The sequence below is a fragment of the Grus americana genome, chromosome 15 (genome assembly GCF_028858705.1).
Source record: "Grus americana isolate bGruAme1 chromosome 15, bGruAme1.mat, whole genome shotgun sequence".
Lineage (NCBI taxonomy): Eukaryota > Metazoa > Chordata > Aves > Gruiformes > Gruidae > Grus > Grus americana.
The window spans coordinates 15293861-15319258 of NC_072866.1; the positions used below are offsets into that span (position 1 = coordinate 15293861).

General features: G+C 38.6%; 1 protein-coding gene and 1 long non-coding RNA gene across 4 annotated transcripts in view; one reads left to right on the forward strand and one right to left on the reverse strand.

Annotated features, from left to right (window-relative positions):
- Positions 1 to 25398, forward strand: part of BAIAP2L1 (BAR/IMD domain containing adaptor protein 2 like 1) — a 42032-nt gene that overhangs the window by 13326 nt on the left and 3308 nt on the right. For all 3 annotated transcript variants that reach the window (XM_054843179.1, XM_054843181.1, XM_054843180.1), the window contains 7 exons: positions 20154 to 20215; positions 20298 to 20369; positions 20692 to 20829; positions 22187 to 22339; positions 22806 to 22973; positions 23741 to 23891; positions 25049 to 25256. In XM_054843179.1, coding sequence (XP_054699154.1) covers positions 20154 to 20215; positions 20298 to 20369; positions 20692 to 20829; positions 22187 to 22339; positions 22806 to 22973; positions 23741 to 23891; positions 25049 to 25256 — 952 coding nt within the window. The remainder of the gene's footprint in view (positions 1 to 20153; positions 20216 to 20297; positions 20370 to 20691; positions 20830 to 22186; positions 22340 to 22805; positions 22974 to 23740; positions 23892 to 25048; positions 25257 to 25398) is intronic.
- Positions 51 to 20762, reverse strand: LOC129213327 (uncharacterized). Its single transcript, XR_008579419.1, has 5 exons — positions 20640 to 20762; positions 16907 to 16985; positions 10687 to 10822; positions 2676 to 2767; positions 51 to 1160 (listed from the first exon to the last, which is right to left on the reverse strand). It is a non-coding gene; the product is annotated as an uncharacterized LOC129213327 (long non-coding RNA).

Genomic DNA, 25398 nt, shown 5'->3' on the forward strand with positions numbered 1-25398 from the left:
TAAGTGAAATCTCTTTTTTAAATTACTTCAAAATATAAACTTTATTTTTGTTTTCCTGCTGGCAGTTCACAGAACTAATGTGAAAATAGAAAAGCATTGGGAAAAGTGTCTTTTAAATAACGCACAGATGGAAGGGATTAGATTCCTTTAAGGTATATTATTTCTTAAGACACTTAAAATGTTTTGACAAAATCAGTTTTGTTTTTTTACTTTTGTGAATATACTCCTGCCTGTGCATTCAAAAGCATGCATTTAAGTTCACATAATTCTATAATAGAGAAATATGGAAAAATGTGTAGCTTTACTTTTTTTAGTACAGAGGTGAATGTTGACATTTTCTGCAACACAATATTGGTATTAGGACAATTTTCTGGATGAGTTCCATTGTGAAGAGTTTAGCTCTACTTCAATATTCTTTGATCAAGTATATCACTAAAAGTTCTCAGATGCATTATTTATTTTCTAGTTGAGCTTTTGAAAGAGAGACTGTAGGGTCAAAGATGTAGTACATTTATGTTAATGTAAAATTAATCCAAGGTCTGTACTTTCCTGAAAATAATTTCTGAATTTTTGAAAGCTCGTCATTAGCACTTCATTTTGTACTCCTTTGGCTAGCATTGAAATGATACCGCTCAATCTACAAAAATGAAGTTGTCATCGAAGTATTTGTAATATTTCTGAGAAAAGATTCTAACATGACTACAAAACAAAGAAGCAGGAGCTATACTGTATAGAGAAACATTTAAAGCCTTCACTTGCTTTTTGACAAAAATAACTTGATGAAGTGTCTTGTCTCTGAACTTTTGATTATGGGCAATGTAGGACTTTCCCAATGATGTAACATGCCATCTGTTCCTGTAAGTCACAATACTGTTAATTCAGCTGATTAAAAAGGATGTTTTCAGTAAATGTTTTTTAATGATTCTGCTGAAGCAGAACTGAGGCGAAAGACTCTCCTTGATGGTGGCCACAGGTTTCTGTGTGCCTGCATACATTTTTGATTTGTTCAGAAACCATTTTTGTGTGAGTGTTAACATTCTGTGTTGAAAGTTGGGAGCGGCAGAACAGTAAACAGTACAAAGCAAACAGTCCTAACGTAGTCGCTTTTTCTGTATTTGCTTTGCAGGTTGTTTGCAGAAAGCAGAGTTGCTGGTTTCAAACTATAGAACAAAAGTATGAGCAAGTTAAAAGTAATAACCATGCAGAGTCTTATAAAAATATCAACAAATACATAATTACAATTGTTCCAATCAAGCAGTTGGTCAAATGTATGGAAGTAATCTATTTCTTGACCTTTGTATGAATGTGGGATATTGTCTGCTTGTTTGAAAATATTACCATTGGGTAGTCTCGGGCTGAATTCTGAAAATAACTGGCTTTCCCTATTATTGGGGACAATACAGAATTGTGATTGAAAATGTATTTTTGTTTAACTATGAATCCTTCCCTGCAATTATAAACATTTTTTGAGATAGACTGTATTGAGAGAACACGGCCCTTTTCAGGGTCAGGACTCTTAACTCTGCTGTTTACCTTCTACTTAAACTGTTACTGCAGAAAAATCTTTTCTTCTTAAGGAAAACAGCAACTCTGGATTTCTTCCAGCATACTCTCTGATAGAATAGTTACCTTAGAGATAAGGAAAGTCAATGAACACTGGAAAAGGCAGGACAAGGTGTTTAGGAGTCTGAGAGAGATCACTTGCATTTTCTCGAGAAAGTCTTCATAGTTCTGAAGCTGGGCTACAATACTGACCTATTTAGCAAAGAAATATGATACACCCTGGGTGTCTCTAAAAGTATCTTTGCTTCAAAAGAAAAAAAGAATTTACCACACCTTTTAGTATTTTAAAAATGTTAAGATGCATGCTGAGCAGTATCGGATGTGTAAAGGCTAGATCAGACTGCTGTGATTTGCTCGTTTGTGGACCCTGCTAACTCTAGTAGAGTTACTGTAGGCCGAGCCCACTGTGGAATTGTCTCTTCTGTGAGTTCCTTTAGATTTGCCAAAAGACACGTTATTTGCCACTAACAGCTCTATCATGCATAATGCTTCTCTTTGCCAAAAGAGGTCAGTTGTCATCAGTTACGTTTTGTGATATGCCTGTGAACTGCTCTTCTGGAATGTATTCTCCTGAGCATCAGGTGAGCTGACACCCTCACTTCTTTTATAAGAGCAACAGTCTAAAGGTGGCAGGTGAAGAAGCAGAGAGGAGCAATTTCCATGATTTTATGCATGCGTGTTATCTGTATCCAAATCTGATGTTTGGAATATTTCTGTAACTTTCTACTTTTCTCTTATTTAAAGTGATATTATAAGGCCTCTTCCTGTATCCTGTATTAACTGAAATCGATAGCAGCATTCCCATAGATGTCAGTAGGAGATCATTATATTTTTAATATTTAAGACATTATCCTGGCTATTCACAATGAAGTAGATAAACCAACAACGACCAAGTTCTAAAGCATTTTGGAATGCTAAAATATTTGAGCACAAATTGAGGTACTGTGGTCTGGATCTCCAGTGTTTAGGTCTTTAGACAACCAGAAAATGTAAATGTTTTCATTTGAGTAATAAAAAAATTGAAACATCAAAAGTAAATATTTAAACTAATGCTTGAAACTAATCTGTTTAAAAACAAACGAGCCCCCCCCCCATGACTGCCCATGGCTTACCAATTTAACCAGTCAGGACAATTGCGTATGGATGGCAAGACTTCATAGTTGTCAGAAATCCATGGTGCTGGTTTTTTAGCTCATTGTATGACCTATAGCAGAAATGAGGGGAAAGCATATCTACCAATTAATTATCTTTGACTCCCCTTAAATGTATGTGCCTCCTCCACTAGCTTTGTGTTTCAACCATCAGCTGCTAGGTACTTTTTGGCTGTAAAAGATGATGTTAGAACAAGATTCCCCCCTTTTCCCTGATATTTGGCATATTAAGCTGTAATTTTTGCAGATACAGTTCATATTAAAATTGGTTTTCTGAATAATGAACAGGGGAATGAGGCAGGGACCAAGGTTTCAGGTCTCTCCTGTAGCCACTTCACCTTTAGTAGTGACAGATGAAAAATAATGTATTATACTAAATGCAGTTGTGTTGTATTAAACTTGTTACACTTAATTACAAAAGGACTATAAGGCTCAGATGGCTAAAACACAATACTCTTCAGAATTTATGAAGAATCTTTACTGGAATATTGCACTGAGTCATTTTACAGTTCAAACCCAAACCTGCTGAGTGACCTAGAGTGTATTTACTGCCAAGTGTGATGTAAAGATTTGTATCAAAAACACAGTCAATCTTTCCTTCTCATAAGGAAACACAGAACATGGTTGTCTTGCAGTGAGACAGTAAAATGGATACCAACCCCACGGCAGGGTAGAAACAAAAATGGAAAAAAAATTAGGGAAGGAAATTTTTGAAGGAGAGGGGAAAATGCATAGAGAGCAAAAGCCAGGCAAAAGATCAAGTAAAAATGCCAGAAAGTGTTTTCACTGTCAAATGAGATTGGAGCAGAAGAGGGAAACAAGAGAATGAAATGGAAATCTGGGTATTCCAGCTGATTCAGAGCTGTTGTACTAAGTATCTGTATCTTTCAAGTCTGGTTGAAGCTCTCAGAATTATTTTAATACAGAATAACTTAATATGAGTAAGTTGAGGAAGTAGAAGAATATACTGCATTTCATAATACAATCCTTACTCATAAGAGATAAGCTGATTTAGGTCAACATTCTTTTTAATTTTTTATTTCCCTAAATTTCTAGCTTGTAGTCCCTCAGACTTTGCTATGAGTATTTAGGAACATAACCTGAATTTATGTAGTTAAAGTTATTCTGCAATATGAAGTTTGCATATTTCTTTCCTAGGCACCTTTTGGAAATCCCACTAGGAAGAAATGATAGGAAACAAGAAACTGCACGTTTAAAAATGTTAATATTTTATACTATTCAAATTTCAGCATACCACATGAACACAATAAAATCATGTTTTAATAATGCACTAAAAAGTAATTTCACATAGCTATTGTACCACTGATAGAGTGTTAAAATAGTAACTTTCATGATGTGTTGCTAATATTTTTTGGCTTGCCCAAAATAAGAGTTTGAGGCTTTGTCTTACAGATTTTTAGTGCTTATAATGTTAATAAACTCTCTCTTCCGGTAACAAAGGCTGTCTTTGTAGCCTTCACTTGCTCAAGGAATCAGGAAGTTATTTCCTGCTCACTCATTGAATGCTACTTCTCATATCTTCCCAGCTATCCTTATTAGCACCAGCCAGTTATTGTAGCTACAACTCATTATACTGTGGGTGTAAAGTCCCAATTTGTTTATGGTGTGGCAACGGTATCTATAGCAAGACACCCACAAATATATTATGGGTCTGTACCTAGAGCTTATTGCTCAAGAACTAATAAGCGTAAACTATTCCTTGCTTGTCAAAACTGTAAGAAAAATATTACATTGCATGGTCTTGTCCAATGGAACTAAATTGCAGAAGTTCAGCATGTTAAAAGGAAAATCAGGGAAGACAAAAATCTCTTCCCTAATCTAACCAAGATTGATAATTTATTTAAAGATTTCTCTGTGTTATACGCTGATCACTTTTTTCATAGTTTTATTGTTAAAACTTATCTGGAAACAGGTATGCAAAAGCTTGTGTTCGTCTACAGTCTGAAATGTAAGAATTTGGAAGAATTTGGGTTCTATTTAGGAGAAGTTTTCTGGTTAAAAACCACTACAGGTGATCTAGAGAAGCAAGTATTGGACTAAGATTGCTCTGTGTTGTGGTAGTCACAAGATTGGGAGAGGTGGGGAGAAAAAATCCAAAAATTTCTAATGGTGTGCACAGTAAGTGGAATTCTTGCCTGACGGAGGATGAGCCCTGAACTTGATATTCCTCTCATGCATAAAAGAAAGGATGTTCTTAGGGTCTAAAATACAGTATTTGAACACATTCTCGAAATGCAGGCTTGCTCATGAACTGGTGTAATTTTAAAGGTCTCAACAATGTTGTCATGCTTTGCTAAATACAAAATCTCAATTGTGAAGTGATATAGTAATATACAAAGTACCATAGTAACTACAGTGATACTACAATGTGGATAACTGGGGGCAGGGGTTCTCTATATGCACTTCTCCTTTTTGTGAGAGCCCTTATACTTCTCTGCCGTTAGCCAAATGTCTATAGTTCTTGGGGTCACTGCACATTCATTTGAGAGTCAAGGTTGATAAACCATTGGTCAGTTAAGAGAATAAGTTAATTAATGAATTATTAGAGAATAAGCTATTCAGTGCAATTTATCTAATAGTTAGCATTTCTTATGAATCTCTGAGTAAGCTAGTAAGTTAGAGCTCTTGAGTAACATCTAAATCTAACAGGATCATAGAGATCATCTGGTAACTGTTTTCTAGCTGGTTTAAAGCAACTAACAATTAACAATTTGATAATAATGTAAATCTAATACTGATGTAATTGGTAGTGTGAAGTTCAATCTATAGAGTTCTAGCTGATTTTTATTTTTTTTCCAGTGATAACCACTTCATTTTACATTTGCAACTAAGAAAAGCCCTGTGGACTTCTCTCTCTCCTCATGTCTATTTGCAGAAATGAAAGATTTTCTGTATCAGAAACTGTGAGCTTTAAGTGGCCGACTCTCAAATTTTGGAACTGAATTGCAAAATTCTTATTTTGCTAAAAAAACCCCATATCTCCTTGCTGAAAAATTTCTAATCAGACTGTAATGTAAGGCAATACCTTGTTTTTAAAACACTATCTTGCTATTATTTGTAACTCAAACTATTTCCTTCCCGATTAATAAGCAAAATTGCCACTTGAGTGGGTACTTCTCAAAGCTGTAGCTCTCTTGCTAATTCTGTGATATAGCTGTGAAGTGTCACTCTCACTATTGAGAAAGCCAAGTAGAAAAAGAGAAAATTCCATCATTTAGGATGAATGTGGCTAGTTGCACTTCAATTAAAAAAAAAAGGAGGGGAGGCCAGGAGTTGTTGACTTACTGTATAAATTGTGTAAGTTGTTGTATAAATTGACCCTTTGAGCTGGAATCCTATTTCACTTGTCTTAGAAAGATGACACCTAGCACCCTTCCCTGCACTGGCTCAGTTAAACTAGAGAAGAGAGATCTCTCATCTTGTCCCATCTTACTTACTGCATCAGTGTCGTCTCTTCCATAGTATAAATGTTCTGCTTTTGGAATGGCTTGTTGGACAGAAAGGCAAGGGAAATCTGCCAGCAACGGCAGAACCCCTTTAGCACCTCATCTGGTGGAAACTTCTGGGAAACTAGCTTAGAGGCTGGAGTTTAAGTAGCTAGTATATCAGGCCAGCTTTTCCTATGGAGCATTAATAAAACCCTCCTCTACCGTATTTATAACGGAATTGCACTGAAGGAAACCACTCCATCCTTTTCTTATAAAAGGAAAGTACACAGAGACCTATCTTGAAAAGGAAATGCAAAGTAGTTGTGTGTTTTTTCAGGAGTGAGGTTTTGTATCTTCTAGTTTTACAATAACATTTGGGTTTATGCTATATAGACCTCCAATCTGCTATAAGAAAGCTAGAAGGAGATGAGCCAGCCTTTCTAAATGTGTTGGGTTTGCGTGGCAAGGTTTTGGTAGCGGGGGGGCTACAGGGGTGGCTTCTGTGAGAAGCTGCTAGAAGCTCCCCCTGTGTCTGATAGAGCCAATGCCAGCCGGCTCTAAGACAGGCCCGCCGCTGGCCAAGGCCAAGCCAATCAGCGCCTCTGTGATAACATATTTAAGAAGTAGAAAAACACTTAGAGAGAGAGAGCTTTTGCAGCCGGAGAGAGAAGTGAGAAGATGTAAGAAACTCTGCAGACACCAAGGTCAGTGCAGATGGAGGGGGAGGAGGAGCTCCAGGCGCCGGAGCAGAGATCCCCCTGCAGCCCGTGGTGAAGGCCATGGTGAAGCAGGCTGTCCCCCTGCAGCCCATGGAGGAAGGATGAGGGGGTGTAGCGATTCCACCTGCAGCCCGTGGAGGACCCCACGCCGGAGCAGGTGGAGGCACCTGAAGGAGGCTGCGGCCCGTGGGAAGCCCACGCTGGAGCAAGTTCCTGGCCGGACCGGTGGACCCGTGAAGAGGGGAGCCCACGCCAGGGCAGGTTTGCTGGCAGGACTTGTGACCCCGTGGGGACCCCACGCTGGAGCAGTTTGCTCCTGAAGGTCTGCACCCCGTGAGAGGGACTCCATGCTGGAGCAGGGGAACGATGAGAGGAGTCCTCCCCCTGAGGATGAAGAAGCGGCAGAAACACCGTGAGATGAACTGACCGTAACCCCCACTCCCCGTCCCCCTGTGCCGCTGAGGGGGGGAAGGTTGAAGCCGGGAGTGAAGTTGAGCCCGGGAAGATGGGAGGGGTGGGGGGAGGTGTTTTAAGAGTTGATTTTATTTTCTCATTCCTCTACTCTGTTTTGCCTAGTAATAAATTAGATGAATTCCCTCTCTAAGTTTGGTCTGTTTTGCTCGTGACGATAATTAGTGAGTGATCTCTCCCTGTCCTTATCTCGACCTACAAGCATTTGGTTATGCCTTTTCTCCCCTGTTTGGTGAATGAGGGGAGTGAGAGAGCGGCTCTGGTGGGCACCTGGCCCCCAGCCAGCTCAACCCACCACAGTCTTTTTGGCGCCCAACGTGGGGCAGGAGAAAATTGAGATAAGGACAGTAATTGGAAGAGGTAACGAGCAAAACATTGACTGAACGTAGATTGAGAGTGAAATAGCGGTGAAGGGACGGGAGGTGGATTCTGTGTGTATTGTCTACTCTTGTTTAGTGTTGTGATAGTGTTGCTTTGATTCTGGTGGGGGGAATTCTTTTTCTTTTTCCTTGTAGATGTGATTAGTGTGTGTGTAGTTTTTCTGTTGAACATGTTTTAATAATTCTTAAATATGTGATTCACAGAGGCGAGGGGTGGAATGTGTTGGGTTTGCGTGGCAAGGTTTTGGTAGCGGGGGGGCTACAGGGGTGGCTTCTGTGAGAAGCTGCTAGAAGCTCCCCCTGTGTCTGATAGAGCCAATGCCAGCCGGCTCTAAGACAGGCCCGCCGCTGGCCAAGGCCAAGCCAATCAGCGCCTCTGTGATAACATATTTAAGAAGTAGAAAAACACTTAGAGAGAGAGAGCTTTTGCAGCCGGAGAGAGAAGTGAGAAGATGTAAGAAACTCTGCAGACACCAAGGTCAGTGCAGATGGAGGGGGAGGAGGAGCTCCAGGCGCCGGAGCAGAGATCCCCCTGCAGCCCGTGGTGAAGGCCATGGTGAAGCAGGCTGTCCCCCTGCAGCCCATGGAGGAAGGATGAGGGGGTGTAGCGATTCCACCTGCAGCCCGTGGAGGACCCCACGCCGGAGCAGGTGGAGGCACCTGAAGGAGGCTGCGGCCCGTGGGAAGCCCACGCTGGAGCAAGTTCCTGGCCGGACCGGTGGACCCGTGAAGAGGGGAGCCCACGCCAGGGCAGGTTTGCTGGCAGGACTTGTGACCCCGTGGGGACCCCACGCTGGAGCAGTTTGCTCCTGAAGGTCTGCACCCCGTGAGAGGGACTCCATGCTGGAGCAGGGGAACGATGAGAGGAGTCCTCCCCCTGAGGATGAAGAAGCGGCAGAAACACCGTGAGATGAACTGACCGTAACCCCCACTCCCCGTCCCCCTGTGCCGCTGAGGGGGGGAAGGTTGAAGCCGGGAGTGAAGTTGAGCCCGGGAAGATGGGAGGGGTGGGGGGAGGTGTTTTAAGAGTTGATTTTATTTTCTCATTCCTCTACTCTGTTTTGCCTAGTAATAAATTAGATGAATTCCCTCTCTAAGTTTGGTCTGTTTTGCTCGTGACGATAATTAGTGAGTGATCTCTCCCTGTCCTTATCTCGACCTACAAGCATTTGGTTATGCCTTTTCTCCCCTGTTTGGTGAATGAGGGGAGTGAGAGAGCGGCTCTGGTGGACACCTGGCCCCCAGCCAGGGTCAACCCACCACAATTTCTACTGATGAAAATGGGAACTGGATGAGTGGAAATTTCCTGTTATTTATATGTTCTACTTCTCAAGGTCATTTACAAGGTTAAAGTAAGCCAAACTCTTCTTTCTAGAATCAGTACTGCAGTTTTTAATGTTCAGTATTCTGCATGTAAACTTTTGATAAAAGTCTGCTGGAAGAAAGAAAAATTTCAGTCTTAAATTCTTAAATATAAACAACTTAACTCCACATCTAATAATTTTCCTGACCACCTACTGCAGAGCTATTGAAAGCTGTATCTATTCACTGATTATTAATCAATTTAACTATTCAGATATTCATAAGCATGTGCCCTGCCAATGGCCTGACAAAAGCTCCTGCAAGTCAATGTTCACAAGTAGTGGAGAATACTTGCCACTGTACTATCAATAAACCAAAAAGAAGGGCAAGAGGAACCTGTTACCATACTGATATCCAGAACCATTATTAACAAATAAACAAAAATCACAAAGTGATAAATAATCAGTGAAGAACGTTGCCCAAAACACGTCCTGGACAATGAGTGATCAGGTGGTATCATACAATGAAGCTGAACTGACAGTCATTAGCTTAAGATCTTTTGGTGGTTGTTGTTTTTAAGTTCTATAATCTTTCCCTGCTAAAATATAAAACAGAAACAATCCTACCAAGAAACAGAGTGAACAAGAGGTGGGTTTGTTCTTAAAGAATGTAAATGCTTAAAAACTTATATTGCAGCTTGTTCTTATAAGACTACTCCAAAGTTTGTTCTGTATACAGTCATGCTGTTGTAACTTCTGAAGACTTTCAGATAAGGTGCAAATTTTCTGGTTCTAGAAATGGTTGAAGGGAGGAATAGAATAAGAAAATAACACAAGGGTCTTTGGGAACAATTGCGGGGCACTGATGTTGTAGAATACTAGCACCAGGGGAAGAAAAGATGACAGGTATTCATAGGACTTTAGTGATATTTTTCCAGTTATTTTTGCAGATGAAATTCTAGATAACTGTCACTTCTGAGTCAATTTCAGTATTTTATTCCTTTTTTTTTTTTCTTATAGCAGCCTATAAACTGAAGCTGTTTCTCCTGATTTAGGCAGTGATGAGATCTGAGTGCAACATGTACAGTATATAGCCCTGAATTTCTCCGGGTGATTAACTTAACAGTTCATAGGCAGCACTGGCTGTACTGTTCTTGTGATGTATGGTTCCAGTGCTAGAGCTCTGACACCAGTGCACGTGTCTTTGCACCTGCTACTGTAAGCTCACCTACTTGTGTACAATGAGTCTGGAGTTCAGCACAGAACATCCATAATGATAGATGTGACCACACACCCTCAAGGGAAAAATTCGATATTCAAAACACCTATAGTGAATGTGTACTTAATTGATATCTTCGTGCTATGCCTCAGAGGCCTGAGAAAATAGCGAAAATGCCATGAAGGGCATCCTTAAAGATTTTCTGATTATATCAGAACAGTTACGTTTCACACGAGTCTCACAGGTAGCAAAAACATCTTTCATCTCACAGTGGGGACCCTGGAAGGGATGCCCTGAGCTTCACCTGTGTGTACACGTAACGTTTTCTAGATTGTGGCTAGTGTTTGTCTAGAAGAGAGTCCTTCGGAAGAGCGAGAACTGGCATTCTGCATGCACAGCAGGTGCGCGTTCCCCGGCAGCTCCTTGAACTTACCCAAACATAGTGCGATCACGAGGTGCTGGGGCTAGTACAGCAGGCAGGAGGCCATTCTCTCTCAGCTCATGCTTAGCGATCATAGTTTTTTCTTCACCTGGGTATGTCTGTTGACAAAGAAATAAGCCTTGAGAGCCTGTGTGGAGGAAAATATACTTAGTTGTCTTCTCAGAGAAATAAATGGAAAATGGAAAGTAAACAACGACATCATAAAGAAAATGACATCAATATATAACTAGCTTGTAAATCCTTTAACTGACGGTCTAACTCTATTTTGTATGTACAGTCAGCTCTTCCTGATGAATTACTTCTAAACAAAAAAAAAAATCAGTTGTGGATGTCATTAATGTTCCTAGGGGGCAGGGAGGAACCACCAGTTGTCTTGGACTTCTGAGAAAAAGACTTTTCTCAAAACTTTCAGCTCAATTTGGGTGTGGATTTTTTTGGGACACTGCTAAGGCTGGGGAATTTGATGGCAATTCCAAAGTGCTGTAATAAAAATTGCAGTGATTCCTTGCATTTTATTGAATATCAGGTAACATTTATAATGATGACTTCAATATTTATCCTCTCTAGTACTGGAAATCCATAAAGAACTTCAGATTTTGCAGTTTACCATGATTTGTTTGTTCCAGTCCTGCTAGAAAACAGAGATTAGCTCTGTTGTATGATCTTCCCTAACTAATCTGCCTAAACCCAGCAGGGCTTCATACAGGCAAGTTCAGGCTTGTGGTTGTATTGTAACTTATTTTCTTTGCGCTGACTCGTGTACAGATTACAAGTCACTTGTTTAACACCATGGCAGCTCAAGTATGAAAAGCTATTGTATATAAGGCTTTCAAGGCCCTGTGAAAGATCAGTCTCTGACATACCTTAATATATTGTGGTTTCATATGTTTGGGTAAAAAAAAAAAATATATACCTGCAGCAGTCTTCATATATATTAGTAATGGAGTAACAGGTGGAAAAACAAGCTTGCCATTTTTCATGTATTATTTATGTGGCATATGCTTTTCCTTTCCTTTTTTTTAACATTAAAATTTAGTTACTTTGCTTACCAATCATCTGAAACAAGATGAATATTTCATGTTAATTAACATCTGTTCAATGATATAGTAGGTTTAAAAAATTCTAATCTCTGAATTCTTTTGACATAGAGATCAAAACAGCTTGAGAGAGAAAGGAGGATTAGACTAGCAGGCTGAACTTTGCTGAAACTGTAATAAAATCACATTCCTCTTTAAAATATAACGTAAGCTAATATTTTTGTTCTGTTTAAAATTGTTAGGTAGGAGCATCATACCAAGAACAAACTCAGAGTAACTGGAGATTGTAATGGTCTTGATAATCTCTTAAGTATTCACTCTTGTAAAGTCTTATGTGGGAATAGCTAATTTATGAACAGTTCTTGCCCACTTTATAGCATGTAGTGCATGGTAGGAATTTTGTAGTCCTTTTTAAAATCACTTGTGTCAAGCTGAAAGAATTTGGCATTAATTTTAGTCTAAAGTATGTTTAAAAAGCAAGTTGATCCTTGGGTTTAACTGAATAGACTTTTTTTTATAAACAGTCATAGGCTTTCTGAGGCATGAATTGCTTTGTGTCTTTTAATACTCAAATATTATACTATATTATGTATTGGGAAAGTACTTCGTTATGCACTTCTACACTATTTTCTTTCACATGACCATCAAGAAAGTTTAAGGACAAGGAAAAGATTTCTACATAAGTAACTACAAAAGAAATGCTATCATAAATAAGAGGTGTTAGGCTACAGTAGAAGTGAACTGTGCTCTATCCCTTCACTGTTTGTCCAGTTATGAAATGGGAGAAGGATTTCTGAATAGCAGGATTCTTTGATTATATTCCTCATGCTGAGAGCAATGTGTAATCTAATGACAGGGGAAGTGTTTAAGAGAGTATTGCCAAGTATGTGTTCTAACAAGTTTTATTCCAAATAATATACAGCTAAGGTGCTGAGAATTGGTGGCTAAGCTTTTTGGTTTTCCCTTTAGAGAGATAAATTCATTTTGGGTAAAATCCCAGCTATCATCTTATAACTGGTCCTGAATGCATTTTTCCAGCCAGTTCCACAACACACTAAGCCTGTGACTCGAAGATGGAGGTCCTTGAGAAGATGGTGATGCAGTTGAGCTGCCACCACCTGTGCAATTTACCCAGTCGGCTGAGTGCTCCTGGCTGGGTCTGAGAAGCTTGCTAGGAGAGAGGCTGACCAAGAGAAAAGAGCAGTGGTAGCCTGCGACCAGCCACCTGTATTTTCTGTATTTTTCTCTGATGCTATTTGTCTCTGGTGCAGAGGGAACAGGCTGTCAGTGAGATACAGATAGATATTTGTATATATATGCTATATATGTACATATCAAAATAAAGCAAATATTTTGGGAAGCATAGAACTCAGTGTACAGCATTTGCTGTAAAACAGTGAAAGGTCATTTTCCAATAGAAGAAAGTATGTTGTACCTAGAAAGTCTCTGCTAATTGAGAGCTGTGAACCCCTGTTAAAGTATGCTGGCTGTGATGTAGCTGGAAAGAAATTATTTGACTGGATAAAAACAGAAGCTATACTAGTTTTTTTTTATTTTTAACTTCAAGCAGATGAAGTTTTGCCTTTAGCCAAACATACATAAAAACTCTGTGGGTGAACAGATTTTTTTCACTAGGGACCCCTGTGGGGAACACAGGCAGTGAAGTTCTATGAGGAGGAGAAAGTAGAGCAGTAGGAGTTCACCACCACCTAACACCATAGGTGCCCAACTCACAAAATTAGCAACAGGGTCTTGTACAACCCTATTTATTTTGTCTGGACATGGAGGCAAGATACTTAGACTTGGACCATCTTCCAAGGTCTTAGGAACTTTGGAAGACTGTTTATCTCTTCTGTATCAATGAGACTGTAAAGTATCTAAAAATATTTTAAATATTTAGAAGCAATGGAACTTCTGAAAAAAATAGTGATAAAACTGAGCTATGGAGAACCTGAAAATTCTTAACTCTGAGCATTAAATCAGTTTCAGATAATTACTTGAAATACTGTGAGCTAACTTTAGATGAGAAATGCTTTGAAAGCAGCTTCATATAAAATGCTTACGTAGTTAAAGGGGAGCTGAAAGCATGAGACTATGTTAAATGAATAATTGCTGCAGTTTAGTTTGTGTGGGAGCCTAATGTAAACAACTTTGACAACACATGCTGTTAACAGGTCTGCATTTTTATATCTTTATATCTCTAACTTGCATAGGACTTAAAATTTTATTTTTTCATGTCCAACAATATCATAATGTTCAGTTTCATTCCAGTTCATAATCAATATCACTTTTGGATTTTATTTTACTGGACTAGTGCTTGAATACACAGACTTCAGCCATTGTCATGAAGGTTTTTTCATTTCCTTTAACCTGTGTTTAATCTGTTTTAAATTAACTTATTTGCTTGTTATATCGCAGAAACATAGCTGTTGTTCACAGCCTCACTGAGAAGTCTGCATATTCTAAATGGCATTCTCAGATCAGTTTTTATTTTAGAATGTGAAGTTCTCATTGCTTTTATTTTTGTTTTATTTACAGATTTTATTTATTTATTTGCTGTTCTAGCAAAACATAACTATCTATTTGGAGGTGCTGCTTCAAGGCACTACATCTAGCATGTATAGTAGGCCTAAAATACTTTATACTCTGAAACCTCTTTTCCTTTTCTCTATTGTAAGCTTTTTTCTTTCTTTATTCTTCCCCTTCACCTTCTGCAGTCACCTTCACAAAATGGCGTTGAATGGTCATGTGTCAATGCCATTTCATAAAATGAACTATGGAGAGATTTACTCCTTGCTTCCTATTTCATGTTCGTTCATGCAGTAAGGAAAGGCAGGCTTGACCGAGTCCTATTGATTTATGTGCATATTAGTATTAATTCTACAGATTGTGGGGTTTTTTAAAAGTATTCTGGACAAATTGTATTAGCAGCAAAGTACAGTTAGAGCTTGGGAAGTTTTACATTACTTTGTCCTTTATGATTTTATTCTTTCATGTTAAATTCCACTAAGGCTTTTTGCCTTCTTTAAGGCATTCTTTGCACAATTAAATCCTTCCTGTGATGGAATGATAAATTTAACACATCTGAGGCTTAACAGATGTTTTGTTCAATCATATTGATTTGTTGTACTGTATTCCTTTCAAGCCAGTAGCCCCTGAAAGGTAGTAAAATTGAAAGTTTCAAAGGACTCTGTTTCTTCCTTTCCCTTGTCATAAATGCCTTTCTTCTGGGCAAAGTGTAACTTGGAAGAAAGAGAGCATCTTGGCAGAAATGGCATCTAATAATAGACTTGAACTACATTGTCTCCGTGTATAGCTTTGACTCGGCCTTTCATTCTGTTGTTTAATGTACATAATTACGTGGTTTCATCTCTAAAACATGAAGTTACTAGACCTGCCCTGAATGCAAAATAGGACAAGAAGAGATAAATGAGTGATATAGTTCAGCACTTTGTCCATTCCCAGACATCTAAGAAAGCCTCTGTATTAAGAGACTTGTTGGTAGCTATGCCAGAACCCTATTGATTGAGCTGCATTTTTGTTTCTAACTTCAACTAATTCTTCTACTCTTTTATTTATAAGAACAGTCAACATAAGCTAAAAAGATAAATAACCAGCACAATCATTCAGTGCAAACAGTGAGGTTGAAGTGTAACTGCTGCAGAAGTTCTGTATTCTGGCCTTACAATGAGTATCTGTTAGAAATGGCTTTCCTTGTGTTTCGTCTACTGTGAAGACAGTCTTTTAGGGATGTCGTCTTGCTCATGGGATGCTGTTTATGGAGAAGCAACTGTTACACTTTGTGGGTTAGTGATTTTTTTTTTTTTCAATTTTTTTGGTAACAAAACCAACAGCATTAATGGAATTCTAGTCTGTCTTATTTTCTCAATAGAAAATATAAATACAACCAACAGCTCTGGTTAAGCCTAAAAATATTCCACAAACTCCTGAAGTTTCAGCTTAAAAGATCTTTCTACCTGTGCATTTAATTTATTTGAAACTAAGATAAATTTACCATGGAACCTGGCATTACTGTTCACAGTCGTATTTCAGATTATAGCTGTATTATGCAGCATGGTTTTGAGAACCATGCATGAGAAATGTTTCTTTTATTAAGTTATTTAAGCTATTTGAGATGTTCCCCCAATATCTCTATCTGAAAGAGATTACTTCTTCTCTTCCCTGTAGGGCACTTATAAGGTAATAGGAAAATAAGAGAAGAAGTATCTACATAAACACTTACAACTACATTTTTGTTTTCTAAAACAAATGTGGGCATATTTAATGTACCTCTACTCTTCTAGTCACAAAGATTTCACATTCAGGGTGTGGGGGAATGGAAAGCAGAAAAAAGTACCTTTGAAAGGCAAGTATTTTAATAGTTTTCATCATCCAGATGGGTGGTTTTGGTTTATTAATTCATTGCATAATATGTCATCTAAAACTGGTTCAAGTTTACAGTATGTCTGCCACAAATTGGGCTGAAGTGGTCTGTTATCATCCATTCTATTCATGTCGTTATGTTTGATAGCTTTGGGGTTTGCCAAGAAGTGATGACAAGGTTAATATTTGGTTATTGTGTATTATGAGCTCTCATATATAAAACTTGACCATGAGCAGCTTTAATACCCAGCAAAATATTTTAGTTGATGTGAAAAATACATATTTGTCTTCACCTTAAGTAGTTTTCTGTACCTTTATACAAGACAAATAATTACTGAACATTAGAGCCTGGCCTTAGGTTATGCTGTTATTAATCCAGAGTAACCCATTGTCTTTATTAGGGCTATTCTATAATTCACCATTGTAATTAAAATCAAAATATTATATGGAAGTAGTTGAATTTCCATTCCACTTGGCCACTGTTATGTATAGGCTAGGGGTTGTTTTGCCTTTCCTGAATTAGTCTTCTACAAAAACCTGTCTCCTTTTGTAAGTATTACTTGGGAGGGCCATCAAAACATGGCTAACCCATTATCTTAAACTGGCAATAAAAAAAACATGGCATATGTTCACTGTAAAAATGTTCTCTAGTTATTTGAAGAGCAGAATCTGACCATAATTTAAACTACAATTTAAATCCTAATAGGTCAGAGTGTGCTTACTCTGGGTTCTTTTCAAAATGTTGATTCAAAACATGAAAGAGGAAATTAAATGGCTGAGCCAGTACATACAGTGCCTGTGGATCACCGGTGGCAGTAAGGAGATTCCAGCATGAAAGGGCTTTTGCCTGAGGCACAGCATACAGGGAGTCTCTGGTTGAGAGAAAAAGGAAATGCAATTAGAGATACAGTCACTGATATCTAAAAAATACTATTTAAGTGTTCTAGAACACTCTAAAATAAAATCATAAAGTAATCCAGCACAAACCATTTAGAAGGCAGTGTAGTTTTTAAAGTTTTCTCAATTTCAGGACATGTTTTGGCAGTATTCTTTGTAATAAAGATGAAAAAGCCTGTTTCTAACCAAGCATCCAAAGCTGAAAGACTTGAAGGCTGCAGTCAGTTCAAGTGCCGTGTGAGACAAAAATAACAACCACCGAGCGTCAGGTTTTCCATTCCTGACGCACCAGGTGAATGGGTTGTTTTATTGAGCGTTTACACTGTGGTGGCAGGGCAGGCCAGAGGAAGGGAGTGTGAAAGAGCGATGCGAGAGCTGAGTCAATACCCAACGTTGTTGGATGTCTGTCAGTACTTGGAAGGCTAGGGGTGGCTGCGTTAGCCTTGCCAAGTATTAGCTAAGTGCGCCGCTCTGGCAGCGGGTTCTCAGAACGTACTTTTTACAGACAGGGAGAAAAAGTTCATTTTACAAAGAACAGAAATCTGTAAGGGCAGTTATTTTGAGGGCCATTTCAACACTCACCCTGAATTTCTGTAACTACCCAAATAGCTTTCTAGTCTGCCTGTTTAAAACCAAACAAACATTGTAGCTTTATTTGTATTTCTTGATTACTTTTTTCCTGATCTCTTTTAATACCATTTTCCTTTTTAAGTTGCAGATAAGTGTTTACAAAACTCTTCTAATTTTAAAAGCCCATTACAGTCTAAAATGTATTTTTTCAGTTGAGTTCAGAGAAACAGAAACACTCTGGACTAAAGTGCATTCACTTCTACAGCCTTAAAATAACACGGTGGCTTACTCATGTCTGTTACTTCAAGTGTTTATGTAACTACGTTGTATTTACCTTTCTACTGCATATAAGCAACTAATTACTATAGCACCTCTTGCTTCCCATAGTATTTCTATTTCTGTAGTCACCAGCAACTCTAAATACGAACCAAAAAAGCATAGCACTCTGTAGGTTGTACAGAAGGACCCAGGTAAAAAAAAATATGTATAAAAATACAGCATCCCTGTCTCTCCCATCTACCATCCTGAGTTTGAATACCTTTTTCGTGTTAATCAAGGGGTTGGCTGTTCCCATTGTATTCTGGTTCCTTCTTCTGAGTCTCCTGTAGTCATTGTGCAGAGAGACGTAGAGGTGGGGACTGAGTCACAAAGAGGGATTCCAGAAAAGTCAGGAGACGCATGTTTTTCTTCCTGAACCACCTCATGTTTCCCCATAAACAATAAAGCAGACCCATGTTTTATATTATTTAGTTAAAGATCTGCTGTGTTATCTTGCTTCACAGAACAGGAGATACAATTCTAATTCTACAGAAACTAAAATTTTGAGATGTTGTAACTTGAGAATGACAGGTGAGAAGGGCAAAAGGTGGTAATGCATACCCAGGCACTATGGGAATGCATCAATGTTATACAGGAAGGTTACCAAATCTCTAATGTGCACTATGGGGAGACAGGTTTTGATGGTTGGGGAGATGCTGAGATAAGAAGGATCTCATGTGAAGTTCTGTCATTCATTTTATTTCACCATTTTTTTGTAATTATCTGCATCTTTTGGGAGCTTTTGTGTGCACCTGAAGGATTATAGGGTAAATCTTTGCTGTCTAACTCAGGAGGGATGGTAGAAAACAAGATTTGTAAACCAGTGTGTTGAACAGTTAATGCATCCTTTCTTTTTTTCTTTGAAAAAAGGAAACTGGGAATCATGTAAGACAACAAATAAAAGGGGACACACAGAGCAGTCCCATGCAGTGACCCTGCCAGCGATACGTAATTGGGATTACAGAATTGTGTGTAGCTTTTTAAAGTCTGCCTGTACATTAGGACAGCACTAGTGCAGGATTAATACTGCGAGCACCTGTATGGTAAATACTTCATGGTGGGATAACTCCAAGGGTGACTGAGGAATAGATAGATCACTGGAGAAGGCATGGCAGTGAACCAGTTGTGGAACTGAACCTGCCTTTCCTGCCATGGCAATGGGGTGACAGTAAAACACATCTCTAGTTGAGACTTTCAGATGTGACAGTTTGGGAATCTGGTCATGGCCCCGGCGCTTCCCGTTTTTTGTCATGGCTCCTGGCTGAGACCTGGAAACTGCCCACAGGTCTCATCTGTGTGAAGTCAAACTGGGCGCTTGAGGACACTTCCAACTGCTCCTCTCAGCAATATGTTGCAATCTCCCAGACAAGACTGGCATACGCTCACTGTGTTGGTGCCAGTGCAAAGGAGGGAGCAGGGATGATGTGGCCATCTGTATCCAGAGCAGGATGATGTGGCTGTCTGCATACAGGGCAGGACCGCAACAGGCAGTTTACATTGGTTTGCATGCAGAACCACACCCCAGGGGTTGAGGTATTTTTCCTCTGTACCCTCCTAAAGCAGAATGAAACAGTCCACCTTTTAACGGCTCGTGGTTAAAAGCAAGCTGTGCAACTTTGTGCTGGGTGACAGCACAGCATGGTAGGGATACTGAGGATCTGTTAAGAGGATGCAGAGAAATCTGCCCCTTCTTGGCTGCTGGTTAATGCCGTACAGTCAGGCTGTAATCGCTGATAAAACAGTATGGGAAATTAATCAGCATATGTATCGGCTCCGGTTTAGCAGGTGTGTTGTGAATGAATGTGAAAGGTTACTCTGTTAATTCTCAAGGTGCGGTTAGTTAATAGCTATTAAAGTTTAATTTTTAGACTGAAAAAACGGATAGCAGCTATTTGGATAGTAACAACCATCTCCAGTTCTTGTGTGCTATTCTCTGACTTGGCAAGAAGAGAGGCTGTTGCTAAATCAATATGAGCTATTCTGGAGAGAAGGAAGTATTTATTTTGTCTGGCACTCCATGTCCCTTTTGAATAATAATGTATGATTAATTATTCTTCTATCACTTAAGAGTTTCTTAGTTCATCTGTGGCCAGATAAAGTTATTTATTTAAACTGCTGTGATGAGCAACAACAAGAAATTTTCTATTCCTCTTAAATATAATCTAGTTAATAAATATATTTTATTACTGCTTTTTGATAATTAACTTCAGAACTCTATGAAAGAAATAAATATGTTTGTATGTCTATCAACAGGCCAAGTTCTCATAGAAATTTCAAGAACACACAAGAAACTTAATGACAGTCTAGAGGAGAGTGTAAGTTAAACAATTTCTTTTCCTTTTGAAATTATAAAATTACTTTTGCCAATTTTTAATAACTCTTCATTTGCTTTTAAAGTTCAAAAAATTTCATAAAGAAATTATAGCTGAACTGGAGAAGAAAACAGACCTGGACGTCAAATATATGAATGTAAGTACATTCAATTCTAAACCTCATATTTTATTTATCTATTTCTAGTCAAAGAATTTTTTGGAAATTGTTCCCCAATAGTTAGTTAATCAATTGACCTTTACATACGTAAACATGGCAAAAATTTTCATGCTTATTTTGAGTTAAAAAGGGAACCAATGCATGACTTAATAGCATTTTTAAACTAAAGTTGAGACAGTCAATTTCCTAACCATTTGATGTGTATTAGCGATATCTTGTAGATTATGGTAATGCTTTTTCGTCACTTACCCAGTTACATGGCTGAGTGCATTATGAGATGTTTTAAATGCTTTGATTGCAGGCAACTTTAAAGAGGTACCAAACTGAACATAGAAGCAAACTAGATTCTTTAGAGAAGTCTCAGGCTGAGCTGAAAAAAATCAGAAGGAAAAGCCAAGGAGCACGAAATGTAACGAAATATGAGCATAAAGAAATGGAGGTCAGTGTATTGTCTCTAAGTTGTTTCTTTCTTTTTGTGTGAGAACTGGTCAACAGAAGATGTTGAACTATTACAGGTCACATCCGAGTCTGTTTTAAAACTTGACTTCTGAAGCTTACCACAACTTCTTATGTACAATGTTATTAGCTAATTACACAGAACTTCTCTGCAAGTTTGGCAACAGTTGAACTCTAAGGTTTCAAAGAACCTGCATTTTGGGTTCCTCAAATTCGTTTATATTAAAGGCACTCCTAATGTACATATTCCAGTTGAAATTAAGCTCTGGACTGCTCTGCTGTGCATATTCAGAGACGTCTGCTTCAGTTTCTAAGCTTCATCCCTTCACCACTTTTTTTTTTTTAAGGTACCTCTGTAACCACACTTTTATGCAGAGGTTTACACAGGGAGCCAGCTATGCTATGCAAATTCAGTAGTAATTTGCTATGAATTAATTTCCCAGAGTAGGCAGATGCCAACTTCTGGTATCATGATTACCTTTCCTACTGCTCCTAAAACAGCATCGCCATCTTGAGGTGAAATAAGAAATGGCAAGGCAATGGAGAGAAACTATTTTAAATAGTAAGTCATGTTCTGGTTGTGATGTATCTCTCGGAAAATACTTGCCATTGATATTTTTATTTGCACAATACTTTTATTTCGTTCTAGCTTACATGTGATTTTTCTCCATATTTTTCTATTTCAATTTTCTTTTCAAAGAAAGCTTTGTCTATAACAAGGTACAGTAATTGTAAATAGTACTGGCTCCTATTTCTTACTATGTATCTTTTAACCTGCATTCCTAACAGTTCTTTTTAAGGTATTGGACTGAGAATTCACGGATTAGCATTTAATTACAGTTTAGCCATGAATCCTCATATCCTCAAATACAGTTTAATCTTTTTTGTAACTCATTTTCCCCTCTCTAAAATGAAGTAGAGATTCATTGTAGCTTTGTGAGAGTCGATGTAACTGCTATGGAGCAGATAAAGATAATTAGTCTAATTGGAACACCTGTGGCCTTAATTGCTCAGCACAGTTACTGCTTTGATGTTGTCATCTTATTTACTGCAGCATTTTATTTAGAGGCTAAAAAACTGTTTCTTGTTTTGCTTCACTTCCCCCACCCGGCCCCCTAAACAGATTATCAATTGCCTGTAGTGAGAATATGCATTTACCGGATGCGATTAGGGAAGTTTGGGGGTGTGCATGGAAAGAGGAGGACTTGGAAGCAGAGGCACCCTACGGCACCCTGCCTTTCCAAACCCTTTGTCTAAGGCTTTTGGAGTTTGCTTTGGTAATTGGATATAGTATCAAATTAAACTCAGGGACTGTATGTGATTTTTTCCCCCCCCTTTAGTATTTGGAAACTGTGAGCTCTCGACAGAGTGATATTCAGAGATTTATTGCAGAAGGCTGCAGAGAAGCTCTCCTTGAAGAAAAAAGAAGATTCTGTTTTCTGGTTGACAAGCACTGCAGCTTTACCCAGCACATGCACTTCTATCACATTCAGGTCAGTGGCATGAGTGTGAACAGAAATTAAACTTCTGAAATCTAATCATACAGGAGATCTTGAGTATCTCCTGTAGCATGTGGATCAGACCGCCATAAATAGCGAAGGTAGCACTGAGGAACACTGTAGTGCCAGACAAGCGTTGCGATCAGTTCATAGAAAATGCTCACAGTGCAATATTCTCTTAAATGTATTGTAGCAACAATAAAGGGTCACTGTGACTTTTAAAAATCATATTAAGAAAAAAAAATGTACAGACTGATCTATTTCCGGTATCTGGCCCTGAAGAAGGACAGTCTCTTTCTACAACATGTTATTTGTTTCAAAGAGCTATTACTTAGAAAAATCTTTGAAAATATTTCCATTTTGCTGGTGTTCTCCTTTTGGTATAATGAAACATAACAAGTAGATCTGTGCAATTTTATGGAAAAATACTTTGACAAGTACCTTTTGAACTCGGATGCAGTGTGCGGACTTCCTAAAATCCAAGCTGCCTGGGTGGCAGGAAATCTGTAGCGATGCCACCAAAGTGCCTGAAAAAGTCAGGATGATGATCGAGGAAATAAGGACGCCTGGTTCCACTCCAGTGTCAGGAACTCCACAGCCTTCACCAATGATAGAGAGAAATACCACGGTACGTTGTTCTTGGATGGCTACAGGTTCTCTTTCTCTCTCAAGTGGGAGCAGAGTGGCTTCGCTAACTTCTTCTGTACCAGAGCATTTGGGACTGGGTCTATAATGTCCCTCTGGAATGTTCTGGGGCTGGGGACAAAAGCAAAATCACTAAGCTGAAGCTCTGCTGCTGGAAAAATACGCACTACGGCAGGCAGAAGCACGTATCCAGGCAAGGCTCAGCTTTCAGTTGGGTGCTGAGGACTCTTTCCGCAGAGCCCAGCCTCAGAACTACTTCTGTTCTAACCTTGCCATTTCCTACCTTCTTATCTGTAAGTAAGAGTAATTACGTTCTCAGTAGTTCAATATAAACTTAAATAAAACGTTCTTTCTTTTCCTTCTTCCTTCCATGATTCTTATCAATGTATTAGAATACAGGTTAAGTTCTAAATTCTACCTATTTTTATGTTGTGTCACCATTAGTTGTTGAGTTTCTAGATGATATCAGTAAACATCTAATTAAAAAAATCTGGATATTATCTAGGTGTAACTGTGCTATTTGTGGAAGAAAGGGCTACCGTAGCATTCCCACTAACAAATGTTTATCAAGGGACAGAGGCCTCTTACAAACTAGTCTATTAGCAAGTCAGAATGTCCTCGTGTTCCTATGAATGGCTCTAGATATGTATCATTTGGGAATATTTAAGCATTGCTTTCTAGAATTTAATGTTGCAAATAGGTTGTCGCTATCTCCTCAGTATTGTGATACTGTTGTTTTTGTGACTCTAGATTGGAAATAATTTTTATCCTCATCATGAAAATGCATCAAAGGTGCCCCCTGCCCCTACAGGTAGGGCGTACACTAGTCCGCTGGTTGATATGTTTAACAATCCTGCAACAGTTCCAAAGACATCTTCGGAAAAACTAAATAATTCCGCAGGTGAGTGTCACTGTTGTAAACTATGTAAGTGTGTCAATGACATACTAGTGTTTGAAATTATCTTACAACTTCTTGACTACTCTGACACTGTGAATTCCAGGATGTATAAAGGAGTAGGAAATGGTCTTTACAAAGGATTTATTTAAGTTACCTCACAGGAGAAGTAAGTGTTGTAAGAAGCAAAGAATTGTTTGCAGTAAAATACAGGTCAAGATAGGTAGATTCTATTTTAATCATGTTCTGCATGTCCCTGATTAACCCAGCTTAACTGTTCTTCTGACTTCCAATCTTATCAGAAGAATATGTTCTATAATTTTGAACAAGATACGTCTGAGTGTTTATTTCAGTGCGCACAAATAAACATTAACTACCATTACAGTCTCACTTTGGTTTCCTTCAGTTAGAGAAGAATGCACATGGGACAAATTGAACACAGTCTTGTATTTCTTTCCTGAAATGTAAAATCCTAATAAGATTTGTTTTCTAGGTTTCTACAATATTGATTTTTTTTTTGCGCTCTCGGCTGTAGGGAAGGAACTAAGCCTAGTTCACAACATAAGGTGATAAAAGCAATTCCAGCACTTCTTCCTTGAAATCTGTTTACAATACACCGTACTGGTCAAATACCACACAATATTGAGACCTCCTTTAAGGTGTCTTCTGGTAAACACCTGATGTCTGCCTAGTGCCAAGTATCTGCAACTCCCATCAATTCAGCTGAAGTTGAGCACTAGGCACATTTGAAAATGAAATCTTGGGACTTTATACACAGTTACTTTTTTTAGAATGGAAAATTTTCAAAGGTCTTATGGCTGTGAACATTTAGCATTTTTCATGCCAAAAGAGGGAAGAAGTAGCAAGTTCAAACTTACCTAACTTTTTGTATCTGTTGGTTCAACTTTATTATGATGAGAGTGCGTGTGTATATAAACGCACAGGCTGTTAAGAACTTTGATAAGAAACATTGGCAGATAACTGAGAGGTGTCTAAGTGGAAACCAAAGCAGTACAAAGTCTCAGAACTTGATTTGCCCTGACGTGCACTGGAGTATTCCTTTACTTTTTTTTTTCCTGTCAGATTACTAATTGTATTTAACTTTGTTAGCGTGTAGCTAATTTTGCCCTCTTTTGCCTTTTTTTTTTTGTTTTTTTTGACAGAGAATTCAGATGATGCCAGTTTATCACGTTCAACTTCTGTTGCCACGGGTCTAAATATAATGAAAAGGCAAAAAGTAAAGACAATTTTCCCACATACTGCTGGAAGTAACAAGACGTTGCTTAGCTTTGCACAGGGGGATATCATCACACTTCTGGTAGCTGAAGAAAAGGACGGCTGGCTTTACGGGGAACATGACACAACTAAAGTGTAAGATAATCAATATATTACCCAATTTGAATGTGAAGGAAAAACAGGTCTGGTCAGATTTTATTAGCAGATATTAGTAAATGGTTTTCCACCTCTTTTTGCTGGCTGTCATTGACTGAGGACTCAGTCTTGCTGTAAGGTA